We start from the raw sequence: 19,502 nt of genomic DNA on the forward strand, positions 1-19,502 counted from the left end.
TTCATATTATGCCACACTGTAGTACCTTCAGTTCATATTACACCACACTATAGTAACTCAACTTAATACTGTACTACATTACAGTGCCCCAGTTCATATTCTGTCACATTATAATGCACTCCAATGCATTTTATACCACAATGAGCAGGTCCAAGGGCATAACTAAATATATTGTAGGCCCCAAGTTTGTAATGGCCCCTATGTATCACCCAATGGTGAAAAACATATTAACACAAGTAACTTTGATAGAGAAGGTTGGCCCCTCTCAGCTCTGGGCCCCATAGCAGCTGCACTCCCTGCACCTATGGTAGCTATGTCCTAGCCCATAGCCCTTAAAAGAGGTGGAGTATCAGCCAAAAGCAGGTGTTTCTGGGAGGTAAGTGGCAGGGTTTGGGCAGATCATGGGTAACATATTATGGGGTAGTTTTAAAAAGGCAATAGCAGAATATATATTGTAATCTCCAAATGGACAGGGACTGGAGTGAATGATTAAATACTAATAATATGCAGTCTATAGTGTACAGATCTATGCAATCTCTACAATTCAGAAAATCTCAGTCCCTCTGGAACCTACATTTTTTTCCCCCTGGCTACCTACCACCAAAATAAATGTATCATGCACATCTGACATCTCAGCGGCCACCTGTCAACTGGCAGCAGACTGGAAGCAAGTGTCCCCCTACCCTTAAGTCAATTATAAGTGGGGTCTGGCTGGTCCAGCATATGGAGTTCAGGACCAATAGCTTTAAACAGTCCTCTAATTCTTTGGCAAGGTTTGGGGCCCTGGTTGTCCTTCTTTAATGCTCGTTCCCCATTCACTTTGCTTTCCTCTACCTCCTCTCTCTCCCCCCGCCCTTTTTTTCTCTGATGGTTCTAGCCACTTCTCCTCCCTTCCTTTCTTCCCCCCTCTGTTCTGTTCTCCATCCACAGTCCATCACAATGGCTCTCACAGTATCACTTATATTGCTATATATTTACCCTAGCTGTCAGACTGTTTGCCTCTATATGTGTTGTACTGGGGCATGGAGGGCTCACTGGGGGAATGCAGCAGTTGGGGCCCATGTTTATTGGTGCGGCCATCTACCACAGAGGCTTGCCTTACTATTAAAGTGCATAATCTGGGACCCTTTATAAATATATATAGTATATACTGCAAGTGCATGCATGATAAATAATGTTACAGCTTAATAAGAGCAATGCACTGTAGTGAATACACCATAGTCCTGTGCAGTATAATGTAACATATGCATAGAGTATAATTCAAGTGCACAATCTAAAGCCTGATCCCTAGAGGAGGGGGTGGGCTCTTCAGGCAGTAGGGCCCACCAGCGGTTTCCCCTGTACCGCTATGGGCCAGTCTGACACTCTCTATATTTATATTTTATCGTTTCTCTTTATATTTTTATTGTTTAACACCTTTTCGGATATCGTGTTCTGTGCTGAGTTTTAATAAACATATTATTGAAAAACTACTTACCAGCCCATCAAAATGATGGAACAACAGAACAGTAATATCAGCACCGGTGGCTGTGCACGTGAATTGCTCCTTTGGGCACTATCTTGTGGCAAAATACTTAAATTCCCCCATAGAGGTGAGGAGCAGCGTTAGCCTTTTACATACAGTATATAGATAATAATAATGATAATTCCAACCTGCTGGTGAGATTGCTGTAATCTAACAAACAACATGTCACAATGGGGCTAATTCAGACCTGATCTCTAGGGTGCAGTTTTTGCATCCTTGCGATCAGGTAGTCGCCGCCTACAGGGGGAGGGGGAAATCGCTGTGCAGGAGTGCGATCGCATGTGCAGGAGAGCTGTACAAACAGCAGTTTGTGCAGTCTCTGCACAGCCCAGCACTTACTCAGCCGCTGCGATGATCGGGGCCGGAGCTGACGTCAGGAATCCTCCCACAAAACGCCGGGTCCCACCTGTGTTTTTCCGGACACTCCCTTGAAACGGTCAGTTGCCACCCACAAACGCCCTCTTTCTGTCAATCTTCTTGCGATCGGATTTTTCACACCATCCCGTCGCTGCCCTGCGCTCCCCGTCACTGCGGACCGTCGCGCCTGTGCTTTGCAGTGCATATGCATGCGCAGTTCAGACCTGATCGCCCGCTGTACGAAAACGCACAGCAGCGATCAAGTCTGAATTAGCCCAAGTGTATCACAGAGACACTTTATAATCTTACTGTACTTATTATTTTTGCAGGTTTTATTTGACTTGTGAGGCTACAGTATATGTGACAGCAAGTTATTGCGTTTTACAATATACACCGGCTGAATTGCCAAAGCACAAGTTGTGCTAGATCTTTGGAATACAAGGTATTGTCTGCAATTGTTCTATGATAAAACAGTTATCTATATTTGCATTAGGAATTTAGCTGCCCATTGACCATGTACTACAGACCGCCTGGCAGTCAGACAGTCTCTAGTTGTTTTATGGTCTTTACTTTGTAATTCTACAATTCATGATGCATTTGTGATAAAAATATCTAAAGTACCTGTGAAAATAAATTTTCTGCCATTAGATACATACAGTAAAGTTTTATTTTTTCCATAGCTAACATGGATGGAAATGAAGTCTCTGATCTTCTTGAACCCAATGTGTAAGTGCGCAGCTAATGTTATTTATATGCATACAATTTCTTTGAGAATGTTGATTGACATAAAGGATCTTTATCAAGCAAGTTGCAGAACGAGTCCTGCGTGGTCACACACAGTGCTCCCAAGCCCCAATCTGATCATCTGATTGACAGGCTACGGGCACTTGGTTGGGATGGGAGGAAGGGGGGGGGGGGGGGGGGGGGGTTAGGGCTGGCTAGCATTCCCAAAAATGGGGACGTGACACTCTCATTTTTTGGGAGTGGTGAGCCAGGATGTGCATCTTCGGATGCAGAGTTCTTGGCCTCTCCAGCGTAAACAGCCAACCGCTTTGCGTAACCTGAGGATAACACAGATGTCTGATGGTCGCATACATGATCCGATGCTGTTCTCCTCCCGCTTTTGCACCCAAAGACACAGCTGCTGTACAAACTGCATCCATCACTAAATTCTGTCCTCTGTAGCCTTGCTGAAATATAAATATGCTTCTACTGTACTTCTCCCAATGTATATCAGCCATGTGGTGAGCTTGTTTTGTTTCTCTTTCAGTGACCACCAAGCGTTGAATATAAGTCCTCTTGCATCTGAGGTTAAATCGGTAAGTTTGTCCTCATAAATGTTATTTTTTTTAAAGGAAATTAGCCTGATTGGGTGTTGCAATTCTCTTCTTTATGTTTTTTACAAGCCCCTAATTAAACGCGTTGGGTATGGGTGACCAGTTGCCGGGTTCCCGGCGGTCAGCATATTGACAGTGGGATCCCGGCTGCCAGAATGCCTGCAGGGGGGTGAGCACAACGAAGCCCCTTGCAGGCTCAGTGGCTCACTGCACTTGCCACAGGTTCTGTTCACACTCTATGGGTGTCATGGACACCCACGAGTAGGAATAGTCCTCTGCCCCCTGCCGGCATTCTGGCGGCCAGGATCCCAGAGTCAGTATGCTGACCGCTAGGATCCTGACCATCGGGATAGTAACTACATCCCAATAAAACACAGCATCCTACAGGAAATGACAGTATATTTGCTCCTGCAAGCAGTGGTGCTTTCTGTGTGATGCGGGGCAAGCTGTGACCACTGCTATCCTGTTCTGGTTGCTCTGCTTCTGTACAACATGTATGTCAGAAGATGACATCTACCCCAAATTATTGAACCTCTATTTCACAACTTGCATTCCTATCTAGGGATGTTCCACTTAGCATTGGTTAGTAATATGTACCTTGTAGTATATAGAGTAGGGTTAGTATGTCCAACTGGCAGCTCTAGGTAAGACTGTAAAATTATGAATTTGAGCCCCAAGTTGTACTTAGAGCAACCAGACATTATTTTATTTTTTCCATTTGGATGTAATAGTACCCAGCTTGCAATGTGTTTTTAAAATGTAAATATGTATAACTAAGCAGGAAAACACTGGTGCAGATTATACATATTATATAATTTTCTCACTTTTTTTACTTGTCAACATTTAGATTTCTGCTAATAAATGTCCTAATAAAAAGACAGTAAGACTGGCAGGAACAGAATCACTGACCCACGTGCCTGTAGGCCCGCAGCAAGTAGGCACATTGTTTGCATTTGGCGCTCAACAAGGATTAATTCAACCACTTGGAATTCCTATCCAGCATATGCCCAGACAGGCACCTACAATTGCACATGGAAGGCCATTAGTACAGAGTCATGCACAGAATGGCAATATGTTTGGCAGTTATCAAAGATTTCATGGAGCCCATTTTGTCCCATCCAACAAAAGCTCGACAATGGGCCACAAAAGGCCTGCCAATCACCCAGGTCCTTCCAGACCTTCCATTAATAAGCAGTTTGGGCAGATACAGCTGGGAGCCCAGGAAGCTCATGCACTAAATAACTGGAATAGAGCTGCCATGATTGCACCTAACCAACAGTATCCTGTGCAACTATTATCCACCCCGGGCACAGCTGTGCAATTTGTATCTGGCCCGGCATTCACAGGAATTGGAGGACAAGTCATATATTTGTCACCTGGTCAAGGCTATAGAGCTCTGCCATCAGCACCACCTTATTGCCTAGGCATGCCATCTGCAAACCACTTTGTAGCTCCTCAGAGCATGGGGCCACCATGTCAGAGCCCTAGGGGACATGGCAACCATTCTGCAAGCAACCATCCAGCTGCCAGTGCTACGGCCAACAACATTTTCTGCCCCAACACAGGCGTGAAGCAGTCAGTTTCCTGTCATCAGGTATTTAATACTTCTAAGTTCCATGACCCTTTTGTCCTATTATTTTAGCACATTTTCAAGTCCAAACTATTTTTTATTTTATTTTATGATATTGCATTATATTGGGTTGTGTTAGTGGGCCACGAATAAGCACAGGAAGGTTGGACTTCAGGTTGGTACCTAAATTTATAATACAGGTTGAGTATGCCAGATCCAAATATTCCGAAAAATTGAATATTCCGAAATACGAGTGAGACTGAGATAGTTAAACCTTTGTTTTCTGATGGCTCATTGTACACAAACTTTGTTTAATAGACAAAGTTATTAAACATTTTGTTTAAAATTACCTTCAGGCTTTGTGTATGAGGTGCATATGAAACATAACTACATTCTGTGCTTAGACTTGGGTCCCATCGCCATGATATCTCATTATAGTATGCAATTATTCCAAAATACGGAAAAATCCAATATCAAAAATACTTCTGGTCCCAAGCATTTTGGATATGGGATACTCAACCAGTACAAATGTTTTGGGCAGTGAGGGGTTTAGATGTAGATTTTAGATTATGCATCTCCAGACAATTGAAGTAGGTAGTATTTTAAATTGTTCATTTACAGAATTTTAACAAAAATATAAAATGTCAGAATATTTTATATTTTAAATATTTTAAATGTCAGAATATAAAATGTCAGAAGAAAAATAGAGAAATGTCATTAAATCTGTAATTTTCAGTAGTAACCAGAAGTCTTAAGCCTAGAACATCCCTACATTAGTTTTCCTCTTTCTGTGACTTTCTCTGGTAGTAAACAAGATATAGGGGGTCATTCCGACCCGATCGCTCGCTGCAGTTTCTCACAGCGCAGCGATAGGGTCGGAACTGCGCATGCACCGGCACCGCAGTGCGCCGGCGCATGCCAGCCGTCATTGCAAAGGCGGTCGCTGGGCAGGAGGGGGATGGATGGCGACGTTAAGCCGCTGTTTAGGGGGCGCGGTCTGGCCAATGCAGGCGTGGCCAGACCGTTGGGGGGGCGAGCCACGGCGGCTGCGTGACATCACATGCAGCTGCTGCAGGCCGGGAAGCAACGAGTAGCTCCCGGCCAGCACGCTACAGCTGCGCTGGTCGGGAGCTACTCTTGAAGTGCAAAGGCATCGCCGCTGTGCGATGCCTTTGCACTTCTGCGGGGGGGGGGGGGGGGGCGGCACTGACCCCCCGCATGTCAGTTTGAACGATCGTAGCTGTGCTGAATTTAGCACAGCTACGATCAACTCGGAATGACCTCCATAGGGCCTAATTCAAGGATCGCAAAACAGCAAAATTAGCAAAAAAAGCATAAAAATGCAAATTCTGCAACTTAAATAGCAAAAACTGAGAAACCCCCCTCCCCCCCAATTTCTGAGACTTAGCAAAAACTGCGTATGCACTACGAAAAGCAGGCATGTAGGGGGCGTACTAAAGGGCTGGACTTGCAAAAACTATGATCAGGGGCGTGTTGCGGGGTGTGTTGTGGGCGTATGCTGATGGTCGGTGGGCGGTGCATTCGCACTTTTTACAGCAGATCGCACATTTCTGATGTGCAGTTTCTGAGTGACTACAGGTCTACCTTAAAAAATTGCACAAGCTGACCTCAGTTGTAGACTGCATGTATACTGAAATAATTGCTTCATTACACCCAGCTGAAGAAGCTCACACCTCAGACCACAAATCACTTCATTCAGCTGTATTGGAACTAATAGGCCCTACACATTGGCCGATCTGCTGCCGAGCTGCCCGATGGCGGATACCCGTCACCCGGCTGCATTGAAGTGCAGGCAAATATGGACGAGATCGTCCATATTGGCCTGCATGCACAGCCGACGGGGGACCAGCAATGAACGAACGCGGGGCCGCGCATCGTTCATCGCTGGAGCCTCCACACTCAAAGATATGAACGGTATCTTGTTCATTTATGAATGAGATTGTTCATATCTTTGACTGATGTCGGCCAGTGTGTAGAGCCCTTTAGAAACATGTAAGGCGGGCATTCCCAACCGTGGTCCTCAAGGCACACCAACAGTGCAGGTTTTAGTGATATCCAGGCTTCAGCACAGATGGTTAAATCAAAATAACTGAGCTACTAATTAAGTCACCTGTGCTGAAGCCTGGATATCACTAAAACCAGCACTGTTAGTGTGCCTTGAGGACCGTGGTTGGGAAACACTGATGTAAGGTATTGTTTAACTCTGTAACACATGTTGACTGTGAAAATATATGTTACTAACCGATTTGTGTTTACACTTACTAACAATCGAGGTTTGACAACCACACTATTTGATAGAAGCAAATGTAAAATAACCTTTACAAGCATTTTGCTTAGTAGTATCTGCTAAATGACATTTAGCTTCCTAACATTTTTGTTTAAACAACCAACATTTTTTTGTTAAACAAAACATACCCACATACATTTTTTTATTTTTTAAATTTTATTTGTGCGCTACACACATAAACATATGTTGAAGAACAGCAACACCATCTTTTTATTTTCAAGTTTTGCTAATTTTGCTCCATTTGTATACTTATTGAAACAAATATTTACACATAGGGGGTCATTCCGAGTTGATCGTAGCTGTGCAAAATTTTCCTGACATGTCAGTGCCGGCCCCCCTCGCAGAAGTGCAAAGGCATCGCACAGCGGTGATGCATTTGCACTTCAGGAGTAGCTCCCAGCCAGCACAGCTTTAGCGTGCTGGCTGGGAGCTACTCCTCGCTCCCTGGCCCGCAGCGGCTGCGTATGACGTCACGCATCCGCTGCGGCCTGCCCCCCGTTCAGTCCGGCCACGCATGCGTTGGCCGGACCGCGCCTACGAAATGGCGGCCAAATGCCGCCATTTTGCCCCTTCCCGCCCATCGATCACCTCTGCCTGTCAATCAAGCAGAGGCGATCGCTGTCCTGCTACGGCCGTCACAAAGGCGCCGGCGCATGCGCAGCAGGGACCCGTTCGCTCTGCTGCGTGAAAACGCAGCGAGCAAATGGGTCGGAATGACCCCCATAATTCCTTAAAGTAAGGTATATAAATAAAAGCAAAGAAACAATAATATGTAATGTTTGACCACTTCACAATAAAAATATCACTTTTTTTTTTAATGTTACTATTGTTTCCGAATTAAAATATTTTGACTCCAAAAAAAAGTGTGTTTGTTAAAACATATACCAATAATTGCTGTTGTGTAGGGTTTAGAGGCTAGAATTCACACTCTCTCTAGTTGAATATATTTGAACACAGTTATGGGCATTAGTCAATGTTTGAAGAAAGACACTATGGTGTCTTTAAGATAATAATTGCTAAATTACCACAAGATCATTTGACCAATTAAGTGATGATTGAATTGATTTACAATTGTTGAGTAGTTTCTTTAATATGGGTGCAGGAAAGTAGGTTGTGCAATTTTTAAGAGAAAAACACTGTTGTTAGCAAAAAATGCAACATCAGAAACATGTATGCAAAAATTGCGGACATTTGTAATATGTACGCAAAAAATTGCGATTATTAGGATGGTTTTCGCAATATTTGCACATTTCACAAGGCCACCTTCTTTTTGCTAAATTAAATTAGTGGTGCAGTTTTTCCGTTTGGGCGTGCTTTCGTAATTTTGCTTTTGCGAGCAATTTTGACTAATTTGTAATTTTTTGCAGTCCTTACTGAATTTGCCCCATAATGTAAGGACAGGTTGGGGTTAGGTTGGGATCCCGGTGGTCAGCATACCAACGCAGGATCATGGCCAATAGGATGCTGGCAGGGGGGTGAGCGTGACGAAGTCCCTTGCAGGCTCGCTGCGCTCTCCACATGTTCTATTCCCACTCTTTGGGTGTCGTGGATACTCACAACTGGGAATAGTCCTGGGCCCCCTGCCGGCATCCCGGTGGTTGGGATCCCGGCGTCGGTATGCTGACTGCTGGGATCCCGACCACTGGTCATCTAGCTATGGGGGACAAGCAGTGATAAGAGCGGAGAAGTGAGCGAGTGGAGAAGTTGCCCCATCAACCAATCAGCACTGAAGTAACATCTATAATTTGCATACTATAAAATGATACAGAGCTGCTGACTGGTTGATGGGGAAATTTCTCCACTGGCTCACTTCTCCACTCTTATCACTGCTTAGTAAATGTCCCCCTACATCCTGTAAGGACATCTTCCATATGTGACTTTCCCTGTTAGTATACAAGATATCCATCTGTGAGTTTGAATGTTATTTTGATGGTTTTGTGGCAGGGTCAGAATAAACTGCAGAATCCCTTTGTTCCGGTCCCGCTGCTGAAACCTAAGAGAAAACAGCCACGAGCACCAGGTACACGGAGCTGTGCTGCCCTAACAGGTACCCAGAACAAAATCCTTCTTTACTGCAGACTAGCTATGAGGTGGATGCATATATATTTATACTGGGCTTCTGCATTTGGTTTGTTCAATTCTTTACCTCTAGGGAACCTGTGATGCCATCTGACACCCATAAAAAGAAGTTTTGCATTGTCAATGTCTATACTTATTTATATATATTAATGATTTCCTTGGTATCCCACAGATAACAACTCTGGAAATAAATATTTAAAGAATAATACTTCAGCAAAAGAGGCTATTGTGGGATCACAAGAGAAGACTGCTGAGGTAATTGCCGATATATATTTCAAATCTGTGTATGCATGTATGTATGTATGTATGTATGTATGTATGTATGTAATAGTGGGTGAGAAAATATATGCAAATAAGTGCTCCTAAAATAGGCCCACATACCAAATATATAATGCCACAAGTGCTCCAAAGGCCGCCAACAAATGTACTTATAAAATAAAACAAGGATGGTTCAGTGGTGGACGCAGACCCGGGCACACCTGTGTCTATCGGTGGTTGCCCGTTTGTGACTTTATGCAAATGGTGCTACAGAGCTCTTCCCTCGTGTACATCTATGTGGCCGAGTGTGCAAGGACTAATGTTGGGTACGCACCTACAGATATATCTGCAGATCAATTGATCGGCCTATAGCCGGTTCGGGCAGTGTGCTGTGCATACACACTGCCCAATCCATCAGGGACTGACGTCATGAACTGGGAGGGTATTTACACACGCCCGCCCAGTTCAGCTGTCAGTCACTGCCGGCTGCTGCAGCTTGTGTATGGGCGGTAGTCTAACCGCTCATACACACAAATTAATGCGCCAATATATCATTAGATATATTGGCCGTCGGGTGTGCTGCAGGGCTGACGCGGTATGTCTGGATGACTGCGTTCACAGGCATATCACTCGTCCACACTGGGCGACGGACCCGTGTTATATTCAAGAGAACGGCCGATATATTGGCCAGTGTGTACGCACCGTAAGACACCCACGTCAGCGTCTGTAGGTTCTGGAATACCAACTGGTGCATCTTCAGGCCTAAAACATTGGTGTACATACTGTCCTTTCAAGTGCCACCCATTGTGGATATAAATATTAATATATATATATATATATATATATATATATATCATATAAAACATAGCTACAATCATAGAAATATCCGAATGTGCAACTTTTCTAAAGTATATTTCCTATGTCTCCATTGTTAGGTGGAGGAATGCCCAAGAGGACTAAAGAGACCGGCCACTAAGCAGCTTACAAGAGAAGCTCTGTGGGTAGAAGTATAAATGTCTGTGATATAATCCAATATATGTGCTGTAAATGTCACTATATCATTTGTATGTTTGAATATCTTAGACTTCTACATCAGCTGTACAAGGACCAGGAGCGCTCTGTGCTGCCAGATAAAGGCAAATTCCTGTCACTGGAGGATGCTGCTCAGAGGCTTCTCCCGTACCACGTCTTCCAGGGATCACTACCCACCGAGGAAGACTTACATAAAGGTACTTCCCAACATGGCTTATCCATATTATATACCATAGAAACAGCATCCACCACTCATCAGGTGGCAGGACTACAGAGAGTCCTGGTTATAGTGGCAGAGTGTAATGAAAGGGAGGGTTGAGTAAGTCATTGTGAAATAGGAAATGAAAAGAGTGGTTTGGAGTTTAATTAGAGAAAGTAAACCAGGATCTAATGATACGACAGATAGATAAACCTGATCTGAATGCTATAAAACCAGTAGAAAGTAGAACTCATTGTGGGCTCCTTTATCAAGAAAAGGTTGATTTCAGGTGGCTTATTTGGAGAGGGACTAAGCAATGGAAGGAAAACTCCAGAGTGATAGTGGTAATGGGGGTGTGGGTCCCTCCTCCTCCACAGCACCATCTTACCAGTGATATTCAGGAAGGTGGCACATGAGAACAAGAGATCAAAGGCCCAGCACAGTGCCAGAGTCTTTGCTTTCACTGTGCAGCGCAATTTTCCATAAGATGTCAATTATCGTGTTTTTTAAACACAATAATTAGAAATTCTTTAGCCACTATTCTGTACTAGATGTATTAAAAAATCAACTTCGAGAACAGGAGCTCCAATAGGAGCCCGTCACTAAAGTAATCACACCAGCGATTTGTGCACTTTGTACAGCGGGACCTAGTGTGGTGTACTGCGTATGCGCCATCATCAGACAGCACATGTGCGAGTGGCTATTACCAGGTACATTATGCACTATGTAGCCCATAGGCTGCAATGCCTAATGCCATCTATAGCTAGCAGGGACAAGCTCAGCGTGCTTCACATTCTGGAGCTGGTAAATCTCACAATATAGCAGCTCCCATAGAAACCTGTGCAGATATGTCCGATATCTGCTGCGGAACCCCTGTAATACATTCAGGGGGTATTTACATTTTTTGGGTATCCCTCAAAAACTACTGATTAAGAGGGGATATAGTCAGGTGACCGCCGGGCGACGGTATGCTGACCGACGGGATCCCGAGCGCCAGTCACCTGACCCCAACCCATTATGAGTTGTATAAAAGCTATCTCAGGTTTTCAACAAGTCATTACTATTTTTTATTTTGAAATAAAATGTTAGTTTTATTCTAGAATCATTGAATGTCTTTATGCAATGTACTCAGTTATGATTGTATATGATTACAGTACTATATTCTTTCCCCCTAGTGGACACTGAGTTTGAGTCTTCAGCCACGCATCTTCTAAAGAAGGCCCAGGCCATGCAAAACAAATACCGCTTGCTGCTAATAGATGATGCAATGGTATGTAATGTAGGCATAATTGTAAATGTGCATCGCTGCATGGAATAACAGCTGGATTTGGTGCATCCACACATGGTTGTGTATATATACATGGTTGTACATGGCAGACTACATAGGCCCTGATCCTGAGCTGGATGTGTGTCTGTGTGTGGAGTGTAAAATATGTAACTTTGTATTGCGCACAATCACTAATAAAAGCGGCACACATACTGGGGGTAGTTCCAAGTTGATCGCAGCAGGATTTTTGTTAGCAATTGGGCAAAACCATATGCACTGCAGGGGAGGCAGATATAACATATGCAGAGAGAGTTAGATTTGGGTGGGGTGTGTTCAATCTGCAATCTAATTTGCAGTGTAAAAATAAAGCAGCCAGTATTTACCCTGCACAGAAATAAAATAACCCACCCAAATCTAACTCTTTCTGCACATGTTATATCTGCCTCCCCTGCAATGCACATGGTTTTGCCCAATTGCTATCAAAAATCCTGCTGCGATCAACTTGGAATTACCCCCACTGTATGCACAGATGCAGATATATTGGCCACTTGTGACTTGAGTTGTAGGGACTATTCACTAAGGAGCGGTATTTAGAAGTGTAGATGTTGCCCATAGCAATCAATCAGATTGTACTTATCATTTATCAAGCACCTCTTAGAAGATAATACCTAGAATCTGATTGATTGCTGTGGGCAACTTCTCCACTTCTAAAAACCCGCACTTTAGTAATTATTCCCCATAGGATTAGGGAGGGAAGTAGAAGTTTAATTTCTGTACAACAGAAGATACTCAAAAAGACACATGGCACTCAAAGTTAACATGTATCCATAAACTAACATGAGGAATCACCCTTTATAATCCTTTAGCCAAATGATGTTCTCAATTTGGTCTCCAAACTTCCAGGGAATATATGTCTAAGGCATGTCCCACAGTCATCATGATTATCCTGGTTCGTGGTAAATTGGGAGGTATGTCCAGGGGTTAAAGTGGGGGGAATGAGGTGAAACTGAGTTCCATAACCTGTAATGGTAGGGTGAACTAGTTCAACCTCCTCCATTGCCCTGCACAGTAATTCCAAAAGAAAAGCCTGCCCCATCACCTGTGTCAATTGATAATGCAGGCGGTGTTAGTGTTACTGATGAGCTGCAACCACCTCCCCCTTCCTCAGGTACTGGTGGATCTATGGTCCTCCTCCATCTAAAGCCCACCCCACGTGGTACTCACACGTGCTGTCTCTATTGGATAGCATTCATCCCCTCCTCAGGTCCCAGCACTGCTGTGGGGTCATTATGTTTAAGGTGCACTACTATTGTGGGCATATAGTGTAAGGGACACTACTACTGTGGGCATTCTGTATATAAGTGCCACTACTACTGTGGTCATTTTGTGTATAAGCGGCACTTCTGTGGGCATTATGTGTATATGCGGCACTACTGTGGTTATTATGTGTAAGGGTCACTACAACTGTGGGCATATATAAAACAGCAGGTATCATCGTCTCTATGTATATACACATATATATTGATATAAGTGTGTGTGTATATATATATATATATATATATATATATACACACACACACACACACACACACATATATATTGATATAATTAATCTGCCTTCTCTTTATTAGGGGTCCTACTGTCTTAAGTGCCCCGGGGCCCCCCATGGTCTTAATCTGACTCTGTATAGGTTACCATTGTAGAGCGCAATGTAAATAAAGAGCACTACTGAGTGACGTAACCATAATAAGGGGCATTACTATGTGGTGTAATATGAATCCGGGGCACTACATGCAGTGTAATGTGAATACGATTGTACCACTTTAAGACCTGGGCATGTCCATAGTAACCTGGTGCTGCATGCATGTGCCTCCAGGGCATGGGACAAGTGGCAGGTGCTTGAATACAGCCACGCCCTTCAGTCCCAATTCCAACTTTCAAACTGTTAGGAGCAGTGACAATGTATTGAATACATCCGGAATATATTTTCTTCTTTCTGAAAATAAAAATTCCTGCAGTCTCCATAATAACTCAGGACTGGTTACCATTATTATGGCTCCTAGAGTGTAGTCAAACAGCTCATTAGTATAATGTGTGTGCAGCTGTTACCTATCTGTACAGAACAGAATTGCCACACCAATATTTTATATATGATGTTTCTGTGTGACTTTATAGCCATTGGTAACATTATTTTTGTCGCTGCCTTAGCGGATCAATAATTCTGCAGAAATGCTGATGTTAGAAAGAATGTTTAACCAGGAGGAGAGAGACACGCTGAGACGTGAGAAGCAGATGGCATCAGCTGATCCTGGTGAGTCTTAAGCCACAAACTACACAATATAGTAAAACATTTAGCGGGTCTCACCCATAGCAGTGTCACCCGCGGCTCCTCTCCGGCACACTGCGGGTCCTCAGCATGGAGCTCCCCAGTGTGGTCCTCATTCTGGGGGTAGTCCTTCCTGTCATTGCCTGCTCCATTCCCAGCCACTCCTTTGCGTCTGAATGTATACCGCCGCTCTGTATGCACTATGAATTCCGAAGCAGCTCTTGGCAGACCATCCCTATGTGGGGGGCATCAGTATAACCGCCCCTGTCGCCCCTCCCTTAATCCGGCCATGTCCCTAACCTTAAACATAGTGGATGTAATTTATTACCCAAAAAATGTCCCCCTCCACAATGTAAAATGTGCAATGATCTCGCTGAGCACTGCTAAATGAGCAGGTACACCTAGATTTCAAATGAGCGCAGGTTTAGGGAACTGTGCAACACATAGTTGCTTACTCTCCTGGAATGGCTGGGAGGGTCCCGAATCATGGGAGGCACTCCTGGCTGTGCGTAAAAGTATTCAAGTCTCCCAGAGCCTGCCAGTGCTGCTTTCAGGTCAGGTAAGTGGGCGGTCCAGATTACTAACGACGCGATTCACAATAAATTGCATAATCTTGGCCACTCCCATTTTATGTTAATCTCTGCATTGTAAAGCAGGGGGTGGGTCCATAATGATGCAATCTCTACATCAAACACCCGCTACTTCCATAGGGGGCAGACAGAAATTCGGCAAGTATGTTGCAACAATGAGGTTTTCTTCTGTAGAGTCAGTGGCGCACACAGGGGGGTTTCAGATTACCCAGAAAACCCCCGTTGGCACTCGGCAGTAGAGAGGGAAGTAGGCAGCAGTGGGCGCTGTGAGAGCTCAGCAATGGCGGCAGCTGCTGAGGAGGCAGGCAGTGGCGGGATCTGCAGGACCTCTGCAGTGGTGGCAGGCAGGGCAGCGGAGGGAGCTGTGGCTTAATGTAGCAATGTGGCTTAGTATAGTAACTACTGTTTTTTAAAAGTCCTAGGAGGGCTGGCAGTAAACGATATTAACAGTATTATATATATATATATATATATATATATTTACACGGTACATATATATATATATATATGTATTAAATATATATATATATATATATATTTACACGGTACATATATATATATATGTATTAAATATATATATTAAATACTGTATATATATATATATATATATATATATATTTATATATATAAATATGTGTGTATCTATCTATCTATGGCCCTCATTCCGAGTTGTTCGCTCGCAAGCTGCTTTTAGCAACATTGCACACGCTAAGCCGCCGCCTACTGGGAGTGAATCTTAGCTTATCAAAATTGCGAACGAAAGATTCGCAATATTGCGAAAAGACTTCTCTGTGCAGTTTCTGAGTAGCTCGAGACTTACTCTGCCAGTGCGATCAGTTCAGTGCTTGTCGTTCCTGGTTTGACGTCATAAACACACCCAGCGTTCGCCCAGACACTCCTCCGTTTCTCCAGCCACTCCCGCGTTTTTCCCAGAAACTGTAGCGTTTTTACACACACTCCCATAAAACGGCCAGTTTCCGCCCCAGAAACACCCACTTCCTGTCAATCACACTACGATCTCCAGAACGAAGAAAAAACCTCGTAATGCCGTGAGTAAAATACCAATCTTCATAGCAAATTTACTTGGCGCAGTCGCAGTGCGAACATTGCGCATGCGCAATTAGCGGAAAATCGCTGCGAAGAAAATTACCGAGCGAACAACTCGGAAAGAGGGAAAGAGAGAGAGAGAGAGAGAGAGAGAGAGAGAGAGAGTGTGTGTGTGTGTGTGTGTGTGTGTGTGTGTGTGTGTGTGTGTCACATACTGTATCTGGAAACCACCCTTTAGAAATCCTGCGTTTGCCCCTGGGAGTGAGATTATTAACGTGAGATGGGGTGATGGGCAAAAGGACTTTTAGAATTTTGAAGTAGATGCTTGTGGCTGCACTTCGGGGCTAATTGGATAGCCTAGGAGGATCAATTATCCTGTGGGTAAATTACGGCGGCTAATTGAATCCCCCCATAGTGTGTCACATCGGTTTTTTCACTTACACCTAGGAGCATATGTAGATTGCAGAGACATCTGTAGGGAGCAAAGGGTGGGGTGCACCATGATATGACTGGACAGGTCATCCAGGTGTATTGGAGAAAACAAGGCATCTTGTGAAATGGTGGAGTATGAATTACCTCCCCTATTGTGGGTTGGACTATTATTCCTGCAAATGCCATCAGTCAAGTCGCTAGGAACCACTGACTTCAGCATGTTTATGTGAAGAACCAATATTTATATTAATGTAGTCACTCAATTTACTTTGTGGCTATATATGAAATAAATACATAGGAAAAACATGATCGGTAAAAATGGTGTTGTCACTATGAACTTTAATGGGCTGCATCCTTCCATATTCACATTTACAAACAATCCCTTTTTGCAGATGGTTACCTGGCAGAATTCTGCTGCGCCACCCAATATAAGGAGACCATCTGAAGTAACCCTGCTCAGGAATCACAATCATGATGCAGTTCCTATCAATATCTAGGAAATTATAACATAGGATGTTAAGTATTAGATTTAATAAGTTTTCGTTTTTTTATAAATTCATTTTTTGCTGCATTTTTAATTTAATTTTGTGCTTTGAAATCTTTATTTGTAAAATTGTTTTTGTGACTACAGTATTAGTCATACACCTGGAAGATCTCAGAGGGTTAAGCTGTGAGTGGGCTGGGGTTAGGGATAATACTGACATAAGCTGCTGCTCCGTCACCCGTTGCTGCTGAAAGTGCTGGTAATATGGATGATGAAACCCATAAGCCAACCTGGAGTCGCTGCAGCCACAAGGACCAGGTAGGTAACTGACAGGCCACCAGGGACATGAGGTTGACATTCTATCATTTCTACATATTACCCGTGCAGACATGACGAATGTCAGCCAATCATATCGCACTCGAAAGATGGTACATTACAAATCCACATCTTTCATCACCTGAACATTTATAGGCTGAAGGACAAGTACAGTGAATGTTCTTCAGACCCAGATGCATCTTACAGGACATCTACAGCAAACAGACAAGATTTGAAATGCTGAAATGTCCATTCCTGTTCCTGGACTAGACATGGACACAAGTTCTTCTGTAGAGCATATGCAGCCAATGATTCAAAAATAACTGGGTCTTTATTCACAAAAGTAGCCTAGCAAGAAAAATATCTACAAACAGAGCCCCAAAAGTAAGACTGAGCTTTACAAAGTGCCAAGCTTTCAGCTATATAGAACTAGAGATGTGCAACGGACATTTTTCTGGTTTTGTGTTTTGGTTTTGGATCTGGATCTCCTTTCATGTTTTGGATCTGGATTGGTTTTGCCAAAACCACCCTTTCGGGTTTTGGTTTTATATCTGTATTTTTATAAAAACAACAAAACATAAAAACAGCTAAAATCACAGAATTTATTTTTTTTGTTCCTATAGTATTAATAACCTCAATAACATTAATTTCCACTAATTTCCAGTCAATTTTGACCACCTCAGTGCTTACAATATTGTTCACCAACATAGGCCAAAACCTGGCTGGCTAAACTAAGCAACAGAGCAGACGCATAAACACACGGCAGTAATTTACAAATTAGTACTGTATTAGCAATACACAATCAAACCAACTCACATGTACTATCAATAGAAAACAATCCAACACAGAAATTTCCTGAGGACCGTGTGTACAATATCATTGCTCTAAAGTAGTTACCAAACAGCAAAGAAAAACCCCCCAAACCATGTGTAAATTAGCAACAGCAGACATTGGTGCCCCCTACACAAGTGCACATGCCTATTTTCAGTGCCCAGTCTGTACCTCCCTCCTGGGGGCCCTGGATCACTGATAACTGGCACCCTGTGCCCATGTAAATCAATCAGCCTTTTTGTCGAGCAGCTCCCCAAAATCTCCCCAATCACAAAAAACAGCATTCCGTACCTGCGTAGTACAGTGCGGAATACTTTGGGACACACAGTTAAATATTGATCAGGTTACAATGCTGATCGAATACAGAGCGGGCCAGACAGTGCAGGTTGGATACAAAGCATGTCGGATACAATGCAGGTATTGTTATCATTTCTACACATTTCTACATATTAGCTACAGTGCAGGTGGATACAGGGCAGGTCGGATACAGTATAGGTAGAACTCATTGCGGGTTGCATACAGTGCGGGTCGGATACAGTGCATGTTACAGTGCGGGTTGGATACAGTGCAGGTCAGAGTGCGGGTTGGATATAGTGCATGTTGGCTACAGTGCAAGGTCGGATAGAGTGCTAGATACAGTGCATGTCGATACAGTGCTGGATACAGTTTGGGTCGGATACAGTGCAGGTCAGAATGCGGGTTAGATATAGTAGGGGTTGGATACAGTGCAGGTCAGAATGCGGGTTAGATATAGTAGGGGTTGGATACAGTGCAGGTCAGAGTGCGGGTTGGATATAGTGCATGTTGGCTACAGTGCAAGGTCGGATAGAGTGCTAGATACAGTGCATGTCGATACAGTGCTGGATACAGTTTGGGTCGGATACAGTGCAGGTCAGAATGCGGGTTAGATATAGTAGGGGTTGGATATAGTGTAGGCTACAGTGCAGGTTGGATACAGTGAGTGTCACATACAGTGAGAGTTGGCTACAGTGCAAGGTCAGATACAGTGCAAGATATGGTGCAGGTCAGATACAGTACGGGTTGCCTGCACTGAGTTGTGTATATTGTGGGTCAGATACAGCGTGGGCCGGATAAAGTACAGGTTACAGTGCGGGACAAATACAGTGTGGGTCTGATATATGCAGGTCAGATACAGTGTGGGTGCCAGCGGTGTCCTCAGTGTGGTGGTGCCAGCAGTGTTGGCAGTGCAGGGGTGTCGGCAGTGTCCTCAGTGTAGGGGTGCGGGCAGCGGTGTCGGCAGTGCGGGGGCTGTGCAGGCCGCGGTACACGCGGTGGGGGCATCCATCATGCCCCATTATACTCAATAGGGACACACTGATTGGCTAAGAGCCGTGACAGACAGCTCTCTCAGCCAATCAGCGGCCAGCCCATTGAATACAATAGGACTGACACCCGAGGAAAAACCTCAGGATGCAACAGCGGGATCCTGAGGTTTTGCCTCGATTGGGGATCCGGGGCAGCCAGGGAGATCCGAGCTGTGGCTTGGATTGCCCCGGTTTCCCTAGGTTCGGGAAGGAGGGGGTT

The 19,502-nt window shown here is 44.0% G+C and overlaps 1 protein-coding gene across 1 annotated transcript; it reads left to right on the forward strand.

The window, feature by feature from the left end:
• The first annotated feature begins 2,214 nt into the window (after positions 1 to 2,214).
• LOC134910344 (BRD4-interacting chromatin-remodeling complex-associated protein-like) lies at positions 2,215 to 16,843 on the forward strand. The gene is made up of 11 exons (XM_063918249.1): positions 2,215 to 2,324; positions 2,563 to 2,608; positions 3,153 to 3,201; positions 4,067 to 4,813; positions 9,042 to 9,144; positions 9,349 to 9,431; positions 10,370 to 10,431; positions 10,518 to 10,663; positions 11,841 to 11,935; positions 14,141 to 14,243; positions 16,720 to 16,843. Exons 2-11 carry the CDS (start codon positions 2,568 to 2,570, stop codon positions 16,770 to 16,772), a joined length of 1,482 nt encoding a protein of 493 aa, XP_063774319.1. The 5' UTR covers positions 2,215 to 2,324; positions 2,563 to 2,567; the 3' UTR covers positions 16,773 to 16,843.
• Positions 16,844 to 19,502: the final 2,659 nt, after the last annotated feature.

The sequence above is a fragment of the Pseudophryne corroboree genome, chromosome 4 (genome assembly GCF_028390025.1).
Source record: "Pseudophryne corroboree isolate aPseCor3 chromosome 4, aPseCor3.hap2, whole genome shotgun sequence".
NCBI lineage: Eukaryota > Metazoa > Chordata > Amphibia > Anura > Myobatrachidae > Pseudophryne > Pseudophryne corroboree.